Raw genomic sequence first — 16,954 nt, 5'->3', positions numbered from 1 at the left:
TTTTGGCATGTATATTGTGTATATCTCTGCTTGTGGCCTGGTTGGTAGATCCCTGATCCAGTCTGGGATCCGATTTTTGAGCCATACGGGCAGAAACACAAGGTGCCCGATGGAAGCCTCGGCCCTCCATTGTTCCACATCGAGCGATTTGTGACGATTCGCAATCACCCTGTATGAAACGTTTAGTTTGAGATTGTTGTTACTAAAGGTTTTATTTCTTAGCAGCCGTAGAGATGTAGAGGCAGTAAGCATGGCAGTCGGCGTTGTGCGCAGGACACTGGTAACTGAAAGACAGGCCAATCGTGAAACTTTGGTGAGTTTCGCCTGAGCTGTTGTTTCATTTACCTTAGGTCACCGTGCGATGGCTGAGTAGGTTATACGCGGCTGAGCAATCGTAATGAAAGACCAGAGCTCTAATTGTAGTTTTAGTCCCAAAGTCTTGCTGAATAGCCTTCTATATCAGAATAAAGCTAGCTCTTAAAAGGCTGATGAGTTCGGACATGATGTTTGGTAGAATGCCTTGTGAGTTCATCGGCTTAAAAGCGCTTAGTGCCCAATCGATAAAACTCTCCGTGAACAGTCGACGAGCGAACACTTCAGAGTCACGGGTCATGCGTCTGGATCCGAGGCTCCGAGGCTTTAACGTTCGACCTGGAGGTCACTATCGAGTCAGGAAAATTAATGTTCATAAAAACATCCAACGTTTCTTTGGTAGTGACAGTCATACTTCCATCTTCGTTTTACAATTACCCAAGACCATTCGTATGATTTTTGGACATCGCTTCTTGCAGTTGTGTTGCCTCAGACAAAGTATAAATGTTTTCATAAAATCGAACTTTGAATCTCCTCTTAGCTTTGCGTACCTCAGCGTTATATTTTGTAAGGGATGCTCAATAGGCTTCCCAGTTGTCGTGCTTTTAGCCCTGTTGAACAAGCATTTAGCTTTCCGACGAAGGTTGCTAGGAGTTTCGTTTCCCCAGGGATAATCATGACTGTCCGTCCGGGAAGTTTAAAGTGAAAGCTCCCGTGTTTCTGTATTGTAGGTCACTTACCGTGATATCCAGTTCAACTGAGTTCGAATATTTTTGTGACAGAATGTTCTTGGAAAAGTTCCTTAGAAGATTTCTAGTTGGTTTTGTTTGAATTCCTGAAGTGTTAAAATCACTATTACTTTTAAATTTTTAATGAAATTTCACAATAAGTAGTTGAAGGAGAAAATCCCTTTTCATATAATTTTCATTCTTTACTTTTGTATTAGTGAACTCTTCTTGGCAAAAAAGCGTACACTAGCTGTTGACGTCTTTTGTTTCATTAGACTTCTCCCGGTAATAGCAAGTGAATGGCGGTTTTAAATTCCCGGAATCGTGTTGACAACACGATTCCTCTAACCAATATTGTAATATGGTCTATTAAGTATTTGAAGAATGATTGAAACGGAGGAGTTGGCTTCGAACTTTTCACATGTGAGCACTCTTGAATATAACAATGCAAGAAATACAACAAGCGGCCGTAAGTAGTTCTATATCAGCCATGCTGTAGTTTCTTGTACCGAACATTTCTGTAAGTTTTTTGAAGTGAGAGATTTCTATCACGAGTTAGATTTTATTGTGAAAATTCAAAAAGATTCTATTATTTTATTCCTTTGCTAAAGTACTGTGAATAATATAGTTTTAGTGCAAACGAATTAAAAAAATGTTAGAAAAACTTCGATAAAAGTCCTTATACGCGCGATATTTTTCCGGTCGCGCGAATCAAATCGTTGCAAACAAATTCGCATCCACTGCAAACTGATTAATATCCAATGATAAAATCAATTTAGCTTTGCTTCCACCGGAGAAAATAAATCTAAGCGGGCAATTGAAAGCACTTTTCCCACTTTACAAGAGCAAGAAATTCCGATGGTAGCAAACGCACCCAATCACATTCTGTGCCGACAGTTCCTGTCCGTTTGGCAAAATAAATCGAGAATTCTACTCTGCCTAGCCGATTTTTCGCTACACACGGGGCCCCGTCAGGGTTTCGGGACGTGTTCGATGGGCAATGGTGGGGATGATTGGAAGGATGATTGAATGGTTTGCTCGAGCAATGGAACGGATTGCCCCAGCGTAATTGAAACTGCATCAATTCGATCTAAAATCATTGAATCGTTTTTCTGTACTCGTACACTCGTGAACCCATTAATGAACGCGGTTTACAAGATGCGAGTGAGTGTAGGAAAAATTCGTCCAGCCGATGCCACGTGATGTATTTTGAATTGTATTACGGGCTAGAATCGTGCTTGATTGTTGTTTATGTTGGATTAGGGTTTGAATTAGTAAACAGCACATATGGAGGCTTCTCGGTTATAAAACTCAAAAAAAATCTGCATTAATCTTGAAAGAAAAGATTAGCAGACGTGATGGAAACTATTCCCAAACCCATTCGTAAATAAAATATCATCATTATCACCATTGTAGAGCTGTAGCAAAAAAAGTACTGTACACTGTAAAAGTAGAAAATTCTTTAATCGACTTGAATTCGCAGACTTCCGTCTGTAGGATCACTTTCGCAGCAATAATCTTCCATAAACACAATACTATTTTACATTAACCCTTTCCCTTCAAACTCTTATTACTCAGTAATTACATGCACAATTGACACAAACTGAATTTCATATTTAAAATCGAACTATTCTTGAATATAAAATAGTTTCATCGCTCGAAATTTCAAATATAGTTGTGAACTGTATATATTTGAAGTTCAGATGTCAGGTGATGCCATATGGCATCACCCACCGGGAACGGGTTAAGCTATCAAGACAAGACATTAAATTATCCGCATAAATTCAGCTCTCCTCAAAATCCTTGTTTGTCATTCCGATAATCGAACCAATCTGTCTTTAAGCATCTGTTTTCCTCGATTTCTTGCTATTATTTAGGACACACGGTATAATCAAAAGCATTGTGGCGGATAGAAACCAATCAATAAGGACGTTGACGGAGTCGAGGTCATAACAATAAAATGAGGCCAGAAATCGGCAATTTAGAAGTGTTATTTCCCATCAAAATAATAGGAATACATAAGCTAGCTCTAGGTAGAAAGCAGAAACCGAAAAAAGGCACGATCTTTATGCTGTTATGGATTTGCCTTTTATGAACGAAGGCTTTCGCAGACGAGTCATTAGTAGGCACATTTGTGGCGAAAATTTCGCAGACGAGATTGGCGATATAGTATATAATGGTTTACTTCGCGAAATGAAAATTGGTTGGCTGTTCTTTGGCTGCCTCTAAAATTATACTGCGAACAAAAACTTAAATGAATACTGATTTTCGTGTGGCGTTCAAAACGAGATCATAAAGTTACGACCACAAGTCCGGTTGATAAAATGACTTTCAGGTGTCAAAAAAAGAGCTGCTAGCTGGAAAAAAATCCGAATAATTTACACAGTCGATCTTGTTATCGTGCGTCTCCATCGATTAAAAAAGCGTATGCATAAGCAATTATTTTCGTCGGAAGCTTAACGAACAACCTAACCTAACGTTATTTTCTCAATATGATTTTCGTAATTATCGATTTCGTTTTTTCGTGAACAGCTTAATCGTCCCTAAAATTGATTTAAAACGGAAGCACGGCAAAAACCTTTATCATGTATCCATTTCTAATGCCTGTCGTTTGTTTTTTCCCGGAGCTGGGGCAATCCACTCGGGTCGGTCATTTTTTTTCTGTATTATAGTTGCACTCATCAAGTATTGAAAACCGTTTCGGGTAATTTCATTTTCGACTACCAATCGACTGCGGGTTTACTGCTGCATGGAACCAGCGGAAAGCTCCAACAGCATCTAAGGTGGGAATGAATAATTCATGATGAAACGATAAAATCAACTGACTGCCGAAAATAACACCATTGTACACAGAGGTTACGTCATGCAAGACAGGTTGGGATAAATTTAGGGTGTAACTAATGTTAGAATTCGGGAATTTATCCCCAATATGAAAAGTAAACTTCAAGTGCAACAACAAACTAATCTACTAAAGATACAACAGCATAAGCTGGTTTGTGGTACTGTAATGCGTGTGAATTTTAAAAAGCTGAATTCAACCTAGAAAGGAATAACACCTGTAGTACTCACGTGCATCGGGATTCGCTGGTTCAGTGAGTGGTTTTTGTTCTTTTTCAACGAGCACAACAGTAGCTCCCGCATCCCTTTCCGGAAGTTCCGGCTCAGGAAGGCGTACAGCAATGGGTTGACGCCCGAGTTGAAATATGTCACTAGAAAGGTGAGCGGCGTAAACAATGCGTTGAAGTTTGAGTCTCCTTTGTAGTCGGTTGACCTGTGGAAAAAAGGAAGCAGGGAGTCAAGCTTGAGTTGGGGCTTGTACATGGGGTTGATGACGATGGAGGGCTATTTCGGGGTTTCGTTATATTTCGTGACAGACGTGATTGATTTCGGGGCCAGGAATGACGGGAACTAATTTGATTAAAACAGTGATTTACTGTTGTTAACGGTAAATGTTGGAGCTTATAAATCTCTCACTGTATAATTGATGTGACATTGTAAGTAAATGACCTTGAAATTAATTTGTGTTCCGAAGCTGGTGGAAGTTAGTATTTTCCTAATATTGTGTGATGGGTTTAATTTCGTTGCTACTCGGCTGAAGGGAAATGTTGCGAGGAACGCTGTTCCTCGGGATTAGATAAAGACTATATTCGTAGTATTTTGCTGTTCAAACAACTTATTCCAAGCAATAATTATTCGTTTATTATTTGCTGAAATAAACAATTCATTTCTTAGAATAACTTTACAGCATAATAATTTCTGCTGGATAATTTTTCACTGTAAATAATAAATTTTTGGTACCTAACCCTGCTTCGAACAGAACTAGAAATCAGAGGCGGAACAATCGGGTGAGGAGTATAAGAAGAAGATTTGGAAATTGGATTTTATTTACATCGCCTTAACAATAACTTGGTTCCCTTTACAATTGGCACTGCGAAGATTTTTGTTTCTTTTCACTGGACTGTGCCTTTCGTGGGACGGATTTCAACAAATTAAACATTTTAGATCTATGTGACAAAATTATGAGCCATAATATCGTTGGAAAATATTGCATCCAGTGATATACTTTTAAGTTCCGTATAATTTTTTTCGCTTTTTCCAAAAAAAATTTAAATTGTCAACCTCATTGCAGATAAAATGTACTGAAAAATTCACTGGAGAAATATAAAATTTATGAATGGATTCGCCTCGTGAGTTTTGTTCTATAAGAAGAGTTCAGGAAAGGACTGTCAAAGTAATTTTGATCTCATCAATGGTTTGATCGTTGGTGAGATTCTTTAAGACAGTTTTGAAAGGCTTGGTGTCGTAGGTAAAAATGTGTTTTTTTTTCAGTCAAATACTGAATAAGACGGTTGAAATTTTTCATTAGCTCGGCCAGCAAGCAACATTCGCTCCTATGGCCAATTTGATACTTAAATTCAACGTCAGACACAAGCGTTAAAATTTCGTTTTTTGAAGATAAGAAGACGCAATAGTTTCCAAAATAGGTGAAACATTCACCTTATTAACACTATAGCCATTCACTACTTCTTCTGGAGTGCCGCAAGGAAGCAATCTGGGCTCATTTTTGTTCTCACTTTTTATCAACGACGTTACTGCTATATTACCGCGATGTACAAGGCTCCTTTCTGCGGAAGTTGTGAAAGTTTTCATAACTATAGCCTACCTTGATGACAGCCTGGAACTATAAAAGTTGCTTGATGTCTTCGATGATTGGAGCAACCGAAATCTGTGCGTAGATAAATGTAACGTCATCACCTTCAGTAGAAGGCTACAGTCAATCAGCTTTCCATACAGCCTGCCTCGGCAAGGACCCCAGCGCGTGTACCAAGTTAGAGATCTTGATGTTGAACCTGTGATTTTGGATAGCCAGCTTACTTCCCGGATACACTACAAGCATGTCATCTCTAGAGCCAATATTCAACTGTGAATCATCTTCAATTGTCGATGGTCTCTGAGATCTAGTGCGCATGAAATCTTTGTACTGCGCCATGGTACGTTCGATGCTTTTTTTTCCTCTGTGTGGACTCATCACTGCGACCAGAGACATTTTGATCTATTGTGATTTTGCCCAGGTGTTTTCTGTACTCCGCATTTTATATTATTGGCAGTATCACTATTGAAGTGAAGGATATGCTTTTTTTTATTTATATCCGTGCTTGTGTGTGAGAGTTTACCCCTTCGTTTCAAGCTTACTGCTCTACTATACCGAGCCTCTTTTCTATCCTACCAATATCGCCAAATTACAATTCCCTGAACTGAGGGTACACCTAACGTTCCTCTCTGGCCAGGTTTATTCCAAGAGGTACTTATTATGTCAAGAGGAAGAAGTCTTATCGAAATCTCGTTCCTCGTGCCAATATCGCCAATTACAATTCCCTGTAGAGGGTGAATATTTCTGAAATCAGTTTTATTATAAGAAGGACTAATTTTGTCAAGAGGAAGGAGTCTTATCGAACCTCGTTCCTCCGCGTCACAATCACAATTCCCTGAAGAGGCACTCAATGCTTCACCTCTGGTCAGGTGTATTATAAGTAGGACTTATATTTTTGTCAAGAGAAAGGAGTCTTATCGAAACCTCGTTCCTCCAGCCAAGGCCGCGTCATAATAACTATTCCATGAAGAGAACTATTATACGTTACTCAGAACAGTTTTATTATAAGAGGGACTTTCTTGTTAGAATGAAAGTCAGCAAGGGTACTAAAGAAATCAGTTTGAAGCAAGGGTATGTAGTGGCGAGCCTTAGAATTAACCCATGTTGAAGTCCTTTGACAACCAAATGGCCTGATTCTACTAAGATTCGAATCCACGACCACTCGCTTATCAAAGCGGGCTTTGTAACCTTGCGGCTACGAATCTCTCTCTGTTCGATGCTTGAATCTGCTGTTGTTGCTTAGTGTACATGACGTGCCCAGAAAAGTTCGTGCGTGTGGCACTAAGGCATCTTTAAGGCAACATAACATAACATAACATAACATAACATAACATAACATAACATAACATAACATAACATAACATAACATAACATAACATAACATAACATAACATAACATAACATAACATAACATAACATAACATAACATAACATAACATAACATAACATAACATAACATAACATAACATAACATAACATAACATAACATAACATAACATAACATAACATAACATAACATAACATAACATAACATAACATAACATAACATAACATAACATAACGTAACATAACATAACATAACATAACATAACATAACATAACATAACATAACATAACATAACATAACATATCATAACATAACATAACATAACATAACATAACATAACATAACATAACATAACATAACATAACATAACATAACATAACATAACATAACATAACATAACATAACATAACATAACATAACATAACATAACATAACATAACATAACATAACATAACATAACATAACATAACATAACATAACATAACATAACATAACATAACATAACATAACATAACATAAAATAACATAACATAACATAACATAACATAACATAACATAACATAACATAACATAACATAACATAACATAACATAACATAACATAACATAACATAACATAACATAACATAACATAACATAACATAACATAACATAACATAACATAACATAACATAACATAACATAACATAACATAACATAACATAACATAACATAACATAACATAACATAACATAACATAACATAACATAACATAACATAACATAACATAACATAACATAACATAACATAACATAACATAACATAACATAACATAACATAACATAACATAACATAACATAACATAACATAACATAACATAACATAACATATAAACATAATCGTTCTATGGAAAAATAATGACAACCAGAAAACGTTTAGAGCAAAAGTGGTACATGTCCAGTCTGAGCATGAAGGATGCATTATAGTTCGCTAATCTTAGGACATAGAACATTCATGTCTTCAGCAGGGTTGTCCAAGTGATTGAGTACTATAGGATGATGATCTGTTAAGGAATTCTGTTACTTCGTGGCGCTAGTGTATATGTATTTGGTAACAGAAGAAATTTTACATAATCTAGAAGCCAATTCAAAGGAAAACACCCTAGCATCTTTAGGATTGTTATTTGGCCGTGGAAAACTACACGTTGGACACAGGTTCAACTTCCGGTAGACTACCGGTTGCTTTCTGGATCCAGAAAACCCGTAGAAGAGGGAAACTGAGAATTGTTTTGGCCATTTTTCCGGAATAATTTTTCAGATCTCGGCTTTTCTTTGATATTATGGTATATTATTGCGTTCTGCATCAATTTATCCAAAAAGTTAAAGAATGGCCCGTTTACCATATTTGTTTTCAACGGCTCATATGTTGCTTTATATTAAGCTTCGATTTGATAAAAAATTATGCTTAACAGTTGAGAATATGTTGAACATGTTGAACATTGAATATCGTTTTAATCTATTTATTCAGAGGAAACCCTTTTTTTTCCTTTTTTAAAACAAAAATATTTCAAATATTCCACGTGAACATTTTCTTTTATTTGACATAGATGAGCAATTCCAATTCCATTCCATTTTTGATTTGGATTAAACTTTACACAGATGTACCTATGGGCTGAAAATGTCATTTTGTGCTATTGGTAACTTTGTGTAGAATTTTATACATATTACAAAAATCAGAACCACCCACACTTGTGCGTAGCCCCAACAGCATTCTTTTTGTCTGTTAGTCTAAACCAGTAACATATATAAATATATAATCTGAGCATCTTCTGTCAGTCTATTAAAAAGAGGATAGACTGGAAGTAGCTAGACAGAAATGGATATAAATTATATCTGTGGCGAAGCAAAGATGGGGAGGGGTTGGGGTTGGCCTTTCCTTGAAGCCTTTGATTTTATTTTTTTTTCTATATTAGGATAATGCAATACTGTTTATTGGGGTGCCAATGGAATGTATAGGAAAATTTGACCTTCGAATTTTGTTTAGCCATAGGGCTCAAGTGGTCCCCGTGGCTCTGTGGTTAGCGATGTCGTTCGGCTAGCTCTTTCACTCGGTTGTGATTTCCAGAAAGTCGATTGATTAAGAAAAAACAGAGAAAACATCTGTTCTCAACGACTAATTAATAAGATATTTGGCATAAAAAAACTCGTTTTATGCTTTTCAGGTACTGGAACTTTGACCGCTCTGATGCACCGCTTCTGGAAGTCCAATTGCAATTTAGACCTTTGTCAGGGACTTGTAATACATAAATCCTCGTACGTGCAGAAAAATTTGCGACCATCCGGAATCAAATCTGTTGTTAGATTGAACCTAACCTACTTTCGATTCGAATTCCTGGAACTTTTCACATCTGATAACTTCACTTCTGAACATAACGCTGAGCGGCGTTTGTTGTTATACACGTTTCAGCAAGATAATCACATCAATAAGGTGACATCGGGGAAATATACCATTTCTAAGGCTAGGAACAATCTCTATTAAGTCTCTCCCTAATGTATTCATGAGTTTTGTTTCATTTGCGTAAAGAATGCAGCGGCAATCGTAGCTACGACGAAGAAAACTTTAAAATATGCAAATATTGGATGAAAAAGAGCAAAAGAAGCCCTTTTCCGTGCCCTGCACAGGATTTAACCATCACCGATAGAATTGCTGACCAATTTTACATAGGAAATATTTCTATATTTCCGGTTGATAGCTCAGCGGCGTTTATTCAGTGGGAATTTTGGTGCTATTCTTCCAGTATGCGCTGGAGAAAAACCATTTGTTTCCGATTTTTCTCCCTGTTCTTTTAAAGCTTTAAAAATCTTCGCTTTGTCTCTGTGGCTATAGTTACCCTTACACTGGCCGTCGTTGTTTCTTCCACCGGAAACAAGGTGTCTAGTATCAGCACTTCATTCATACGGAGGAATATCGTGAAAATATACTATTGCAGACTATGCGACTATGTCTGTCAGTGGGAATGGAATTTCGTGAGTATATCTGGTTCTGGGAAAGAGACTACCGCACGACTGAGCGGGAATTTTGCATGGGAGCTCTTTCCGAGAAGACGAAATTGTTTAAATCTACCAACCACTGAATCAAATTCGATAGCAGCACTTCAATCGATTCCGAAAGCACTTCATCTTTTACGCTGTTCTCTTCCTTTTTTTTGTGTGGACTCATCACTGCAACCAGAGCTTAGATCTATTGTGATATTGTCCAGGTGTTTTCTGTATTCCGCACTTCATATTATTAGCAGTAACACTATTTAAGTAAGTGATACGCTTATCATTCATATCAGTGCTTGTGTGTAATCACCTTTCCGTTTCAAGATTACTGCTCTTCTATACCGAGCCTCTGTCCATCCTAACAATATCGCCTAGTTACAATTCCCTGGAGAGAACTTTCATATGTTACTCACACCAGTTTTATTATAATAGGGACTGATTTTTGTTAGGAGGAGAGTCAACAGGGGTACTGTAGAACGTGATGGGGAGCCTGGGAATAAACCCATGCTTAAAAGTCCTTTGACAACCCAATGGCCTGATTTTACTAAGATTCGAACCCACGACCACCCGCTTACCAAAGCGGACTCTGTAACCTTGCGGCTACGGAGCTCCCCCCTGTTCTCTGCCTACTACAATGCAACCCGTATTGAGAGTGCATCAAAGAGTTGTTAAATATTGTCATATTAGCAGCTCTGAGCAATCAGCAAATCTGCTATTTGGATTTTTTTCAGCCAATGTGCTATTTGGAATTTTTGATACTGCATATTCAGTTTTAAAGGATGTTATGCCGCAAATCAAAATATTACACGTTACTTCAAATATTAAAAAAGAGACGCAAAGATTGACGAATTGCAAATTTCGAAGGAAAATTCCTGCGTAGCGCGCTGAATGCATTGATTTATTTAATGTTTCTGGCTACTTTCGTTTTAGGATGCAAATAGTGCATTGCTTCATGAGCTCCCGTGAATATATGTAAGTACACCGGGGATTTAACCCGAATGTCGTGAATAATCTACGCTTTATATTCGTAATTTTGTGTTTTTTCGTTGCCAGAGAGAAATGTACACAAGCGCTTGTAGACACGACGCTTCGTCATGGATTGGGTTTGCCTCAGTGAGGCGTAGGGTGAGCAGTATCGGAGCTTTTGTGCTACTGAGATCAAAAAGCGAGTTGAATACAAAATGAAAAATCGTTATTTGCTTTTATAAATCAATTTACTTTCCTTCAATGACTTCAATTTAGATGCAATACACTGTCAACGTGTTTTTTTTCTCAGGATTCGCAGCAAGTCAAAATGTTCTTTACCGGAATATCCTTCAAAGTTTTTTTCGTTTCTGTTTTAATTAGAGTCCTGTGCTTTTATATTCTGTCTAATCGATTTCCGGTCTTTAGCAAACACAACGAATTCATTCTTCTCCTGTTGTATTTTTTTATTAATAAATACTTTTGATGATCTTTAAAAGAATATTTTTTTTGCAATTCGAAATTTTTTTTTTTGCAGTAAAAATCATGTAAAAATTCCCAAGAATTTTTTACCGATGAACTGTAATAAACATATTACATTACATTACAGAAACTGATTCTAACGATGTAAACGATACAATTTTACAAAAATTTCCAGCAAAATTATGGATTATCTTCGCAGAGGTAGTTGACAAAAATGTTTTCTAATTCATTCTAATTCGTGATTGGTGAAGTTATAATTAAGTTGAAACTAAGTCTTGAATCGCTTAAAAGCCGATTACATCTGGCATCGGCTTGGAATGCGTACAATGAAAATAATTCTATTTCCTAGGACTGCAGAAGACTCAATTGAAAACCACTGCTAGTGAAACAAGATGCTCCTAGTGTAGGACGACATGTGGAATTCGCATTCACGTGAAGCGCGTCCACCACTCGGTATACGGGGAAGCACATGTAGGATGCGGGATTGGTTTACCAATCTGATTACCACATGGCGCCTTGTTCATCAATTAATTTGACTGAATTGGAGTCCAATGCACAAATCTGCTGCAGTGTAATAACGACAAGCGATTGTGTGTTACTCGCAGTTACAATTGCATTGCATTGGCTCAGTTTGGTCGTTTGCTGGTGGTGAAGCGAGAAATCCGTTTCTATATTCGATTGCCAGAGACGAACGCGAGACGCCGAAGATTGATTTCAACTCATGCAAGCGCGCGTTTTCTATTGTACGTGTACCGCACCGCTTCGCACCGCACACCGGACTGCACGGATGGATTCAATGTATGCACTTTGTATTCTTGGTTTTGCGGTTTGATTGTTACAGCTCTACTGCTACTTGAGCGGCAATTTGTAATTGAAACGAGCCAGTTAGTAGAGGTTAGTTCGAGTTGTTTGTTGATTTGTTGTTTGCTAAAGTTGTGAGTCGCACGTCATTGCTGATGGTTTGTGTGTTTTCATTGCTGTTCCAATGTTTTGCAATTGATACGTTATAGAAACGATCAAACGATTAACGTACTGTGTGTGAGCTCCGCTGTTATGACTTGTTCGACATCGAGGAAAACAGGCAGACCGCAGCAGCACTATTTTAAACCAGTAATCGAAGCTGATCTACGTTGCTACTATTGTGGGATTTTTTTTTGTTCACATGATTTAATTTCAGTTTACGAATAACCCGTAGCATAATTGGTACAAATAATATTGTAACTTGAAAATAACTTCAGTTGAAATATTCAGGTCCGATTTTAGTTCAAAAGTAAGTGACAGTTCCACTGTAAGTCTAAAAAATTATCTACTGCATACTTTATTTACGGGCTTTTTTAAAATGGCAATAGTTTCCGACTGTTATTCTGTCATATTTGCTTTTTTTATGAAGTTGACATCTGGTGATAATTCTCTCTGTGATTTTTTTGTATATTTTTTAAAATTTTATTCTGTCATTATTTTGTTTAAAGCCTCAAAACCACCCACATGTGTACTGATATGGGCAATCTAATGCCCATTGAAGCAGAACAATCTTAAATTGGCACATATAATCTTCAATAATCATACTCTTTCGAAATGTTAGTCAAATAAACTAACCTATTCCTGAGAGATCAGTTCAATTATCTAAGTGTCAGTGGTGGGCACCGCTAACCGAAAATTTAGCGACGCTAATCGCTAAGTCGCTAACCGAAAAATTTAGCTCGATAATCGCTAAACGCTAAACGCTAAACCCACATTAGCGGAACTTTCGCTAACTTTTTAATAAGCTAAACCCACATTAGCGGAACTTTCGCTAACTTTTTAATAATCGCTAACTTTTTAATATGTAAATAGTCATATCGCTATATTTTTGCTCGTGTTTTGTAAGATTTCGACCACTTTGATCTGTTTTGGTTAAACAAACGAAAGCAATTACTTTTTAAAGCTATTTACAGTAAGAGGTTCACGAAACGGTATTCATATTTGATTTTGTAAAAACAAGAATAACAAAAATTATTTAGCTTGCATTGAGAAAAACATTCTTAGGAATGTTTTCATGAAAATTCAATTATTATCTTTTGGTAGAACCGAAGTTGTCATAATTTCAAGCGCATTGCAATTTACCGAAGTTCTTGGTGTGCCAAAAATTCAATCTAGACCTTGTGCTCGTTCTTCAAAATGCTCCTGTGGCTTGTTCGATAACTGAAACTCCATTCTAGGGTAAAAAAAACGACAAAAGTAACTTTCGCAGTAAAATATGTTCATCTTTCGTAGCAATTTACGTACGCCATCAGAATTCACAGTTTTTCTAATTATTTCTATTGTCGCTTCTCCACAAAATTTAGCGAATTAGCGATTAGCGTTACGAAGGCCAAAATTTCAGCGACGCTAACAGTTTCGCTAACCAGCTCAAAAATTAGCGAAATCGCTAAATCGCTAACTGAATTTTAGCGTCGCTAATTAGCGAATTAGCGAATTAGCGGAATGGTGCCCACCACTGCTAAGTGTTCATTGTTTGGTTAACCATCATAAGCATGTTCACATCTCACTGTTACGCTACGATCGGTTTCACAAAAGATATCACACTTACCAGTACTGCCACATCTTGCGCGCATGAAAGGGCAAATTGCAGAGGGCAAACGTCAGAACCACAACCATTAACATGCGGATGACGCCACGTCTCGCCCTCAGTACATTATTGGACGAATGGGACATCTGCGTCAGCTGGGTTCCGTGGTGCCGCTGATGGAAGCTGTTTTGTGCCCGCCAGGTTGTAACAACCACTTTGTCCGATTCGACCGAAACCTGTGCAAAGAAAGGATAAACGATTAGTACAGCAGTAGTTATTAATAGCTACTTTATTATATTTCGAACGGTGTAAGGATGAGAAAAATTTTTGAAGTGGATGGATGAATCTGGTGCTTTCGAATCAATAGTACCAAAAACATATTCCCAGGAAACATCTTTTCCGAGGGTCTGCGCCACAAACCACTGGCCATTTGTCATGCATTTTGCGTTGGTAGGAGTGGCAGAATCACAGCCAGATATTCTATCGTATTACTCATATTGGTTGAACATATGTTAGTCAGCAAACTGACCTGGCTCTCGGTGACTCCTACGCTTCGTTTCTCGTATTTGCTACTGGGTTTCCGGTTGAAATTGGTCGAATAGCTAGATGTGGTGGTGTTCTGGAGTGCAATATGTCGCTCCAACCCCCGCGAGCTCTTCCACAGTGCTATCGCTATTCGGCTGTACAGGACCTGTGGTTCGAAGAAACATAAAGTTAGTGGAATCCACGTCAAACACAGGGTAGCGTTTCTCTCCCACCCACCCGAACAGTCTGTCAACTTACCATCATGAGTAGCAGCGGCAGAAGATATAGTAAGGCAAAATTAATGATATCGAAGAGCTCCGAGTTGAACGCTTTCCTATTGACAATACAGATTGTCTCCAGCTGGTCATCGCCGAGATTATTGGTAATCGTCCGGACAAAGATGAACTTTGGCACGGAATAGACGGCCGACGTGATCCACACAGCAACGATGACCAACTGTGAAATGCAGATGAATGGAGAAGAATACCGGATACGGTAATAAAAGGGTTGGTGTAAAAGGATACGGTAAGATTGTACGATAATGGAGCTATTCATGATTCATGTCAATTATGTTTGTTGGCTGCTGGCAGCAGACAGGACAGGCAGCCAGTCTGGATGAGATTCATCGATGAGACTCATTGGATGATTGATGAGGTTGTAGTAAGATTATGTTCGCGGTTAGAATGAGTTTGCCCACGCTGATTAAAACGATGCATAATTAGCTGTTGACAAAGAGAACATGGACTATCTATCCCATTTAATTCATTGGTTCATTAAGTTTGTCTGGGAGCACGTAAGGTTTAGCAGATAATGAGCCACCAGTTTGATGAGTAAAAATTAAAAAGTTTGAAGTGTGAAATCTTAAATCTTAAGTTTAAATTCTGACAGCTAATGAATAAAGTGTCTAAAATCCTTAGTCTAAAGTCTAATGTCTACAGTCTGAAGTCTAAAGTCCAAAGTCTAAAGCCTAAAGTTTAAAGTCTTAAGTCTAAAGTCTAAAGTATGAAGTCAAAATTTAGAAGCAAAAGTCTAAAGTCCAAAGTCTGAAGTCTTTAGTCTAAAATATTACGTCTGAAGTTTAAAGTCCAGAGTCTAAAGTTTTATTTCGGAAGTCTTGAGTTTAAAGTCTAAAGCTTAAAGCCTTAAGTCTTAAGTCTAAAGCCTTAAGTCTAGAGTTTATAGTCTTTAGTCTAAAGTCTGAAGTCTGAAGTCTAAAGTTTAAAGTCTGATGTCAAAGGTCTGAAGTTTAATGTCTAAAGTTTAATGTCTTAAGACTAAAGTCTAAAATCTAAGGTCAAAAGTAAAAGTTTAAAGCATTAAGCCTAAAGTCTAAAGTCTAAAGTCTCAAGTATAAAATCTAAAGTCTAAAGTCTAAATGCTGAAATCTAAAGTCTAAAATCTAATGACTATAGTCTAAAGTCTTAAGTCTAAATTCTAAAGTCTATAGTCTTAAGTATAAAGTCTAAAATCTAAAGTCTAAAATCTAAAGTTTTGAGTATAAAGTTTAAGATCAAAATTCTAAAGTCTAGAGTTTAAAGTCTTAAGCCTGAAATCTTTAGTCGTAAGTCCCAAGTCTAAAGTCTGAAGTTTAAAGTCTAAAGTCTAAAGTCCAAAGTCTTAAGTCTAAAGTCTCAAGTATAAAATCTAATGTCTAAAGTCTAAATGCTGCAGTCTAAAGTCTAAAATCTAATGACTATAGTCTAAAGTCTTAAGTTTAAATTCTAAAGTCTAAAGTCTTAAGTCTAAAGTCTAAAATCTCAAGTCTAAAATCTAAAGTCTGAAATCTAAAGTTTTGAGTATAAAGTTTAAGATCATAATTCTAAAGTCTAGAGTTTAAAGTCTTGAGCCTGAAATCTTTAGTCGTAAGTCCCAAGTCTAAAGTCTGAAGTTTAAAGTCTAAAGTCCAAAGTCTGAAGTCTCAAGTCTCAAGTCTAAAACCTAAAGTCTTAAGTCTTTAATTTAAAGTCTAAAGTCTCATGTCTAAAGTCTAAAGTCTGAAGTCTCAAGTCTAAAGTCTAAAGTCCAAAGTCTGAAGTCTAAAGTCTAAAGTCTAAAGTCTAAAACCTAAAGTCTTAAGTCTTGAATTTTAAGTCTAAAGTCTCAAGTATAAAATCGAAAGTCTAAAGTCTAAATGCTGAAGTCTAAAATCTAATGACTATAGTTTAAAGTCTAAAGTCTAAAATCTAAATTCTTAAGTCTAAAGTCTGAAGTCTAAAGTATAAAGTCTAAAATCGAAAGTCTAAAATATAAAGTTTTTAGTATAAAGTTCAAGATCATAATTCTAAAGTCTAGAGTTTAAAGTCTTAAGCCTACAATCTTAAGTCGTAAGTCTTAAGGCTAAAATTTAAAGTTTAAAGTCTAAAATCTTCAGTATGAACTCTAAAGTCTAAATTCT

General features: G+C 36.9%; 1 protein-coding gene across 3 annotated transcripts in view; it reads right to left on the bottom strand.

The window, feature by feature from the left end:
- The window catches only part of LOC129726868 (trissin receptor), a 223,055-nt gene that overhangs the window by 29,610 nt on the left and 176,491 nt on the right, over window positions 1–16,954 (bottom strand). For all 3 annotated transcript variants that reach the window (XM_055684042.1, XM_055684045.1, XM_055684044.1), the window contains 4 exons: window positions 14,818–15,015; window positions 14,564–14,725; window positions 14,056–14,270; window positions 4,110–4,311 (listed from right to left, as the gene is read on the bottom strand). In XM_055684042.1, the coding sequence (XP_055540017.1) occupies window positions 4,110–4,311; window positions 14,056–14,270; window positions 14,564–14,725; window positions 14,818–15,015 (777 nt within the window). The remainder of the gene's footprint in view (window positions 1–4,109; window positions 4,312–14,055; window positions 14,271–14,563; window positions 14,726–14,817; window positions 15,016–16,954) is intronic.

The sequence above is a fragment of the Wyeomyia smithii genome, chromosome 3 (genome assembly GCF_029784165.1).
Source record: "Wyeomyia smithii strain HCP4-BCI-WySm-NY-G18 chromosome 3, ASM2978416v1, whole genome shotgun sequence".
Lineage (NCBI taxonomy): Eukaryota > Metazoa > Arthropoda > Insecta > Diptera > Culicidae > Wyeomyia > Wyeomyia smithii.
The sequence above is the reverse complement of the archived record's forward strand: the minus strand, read 5'-3'. Positions and strand labels throughout refer to the sequence as shown.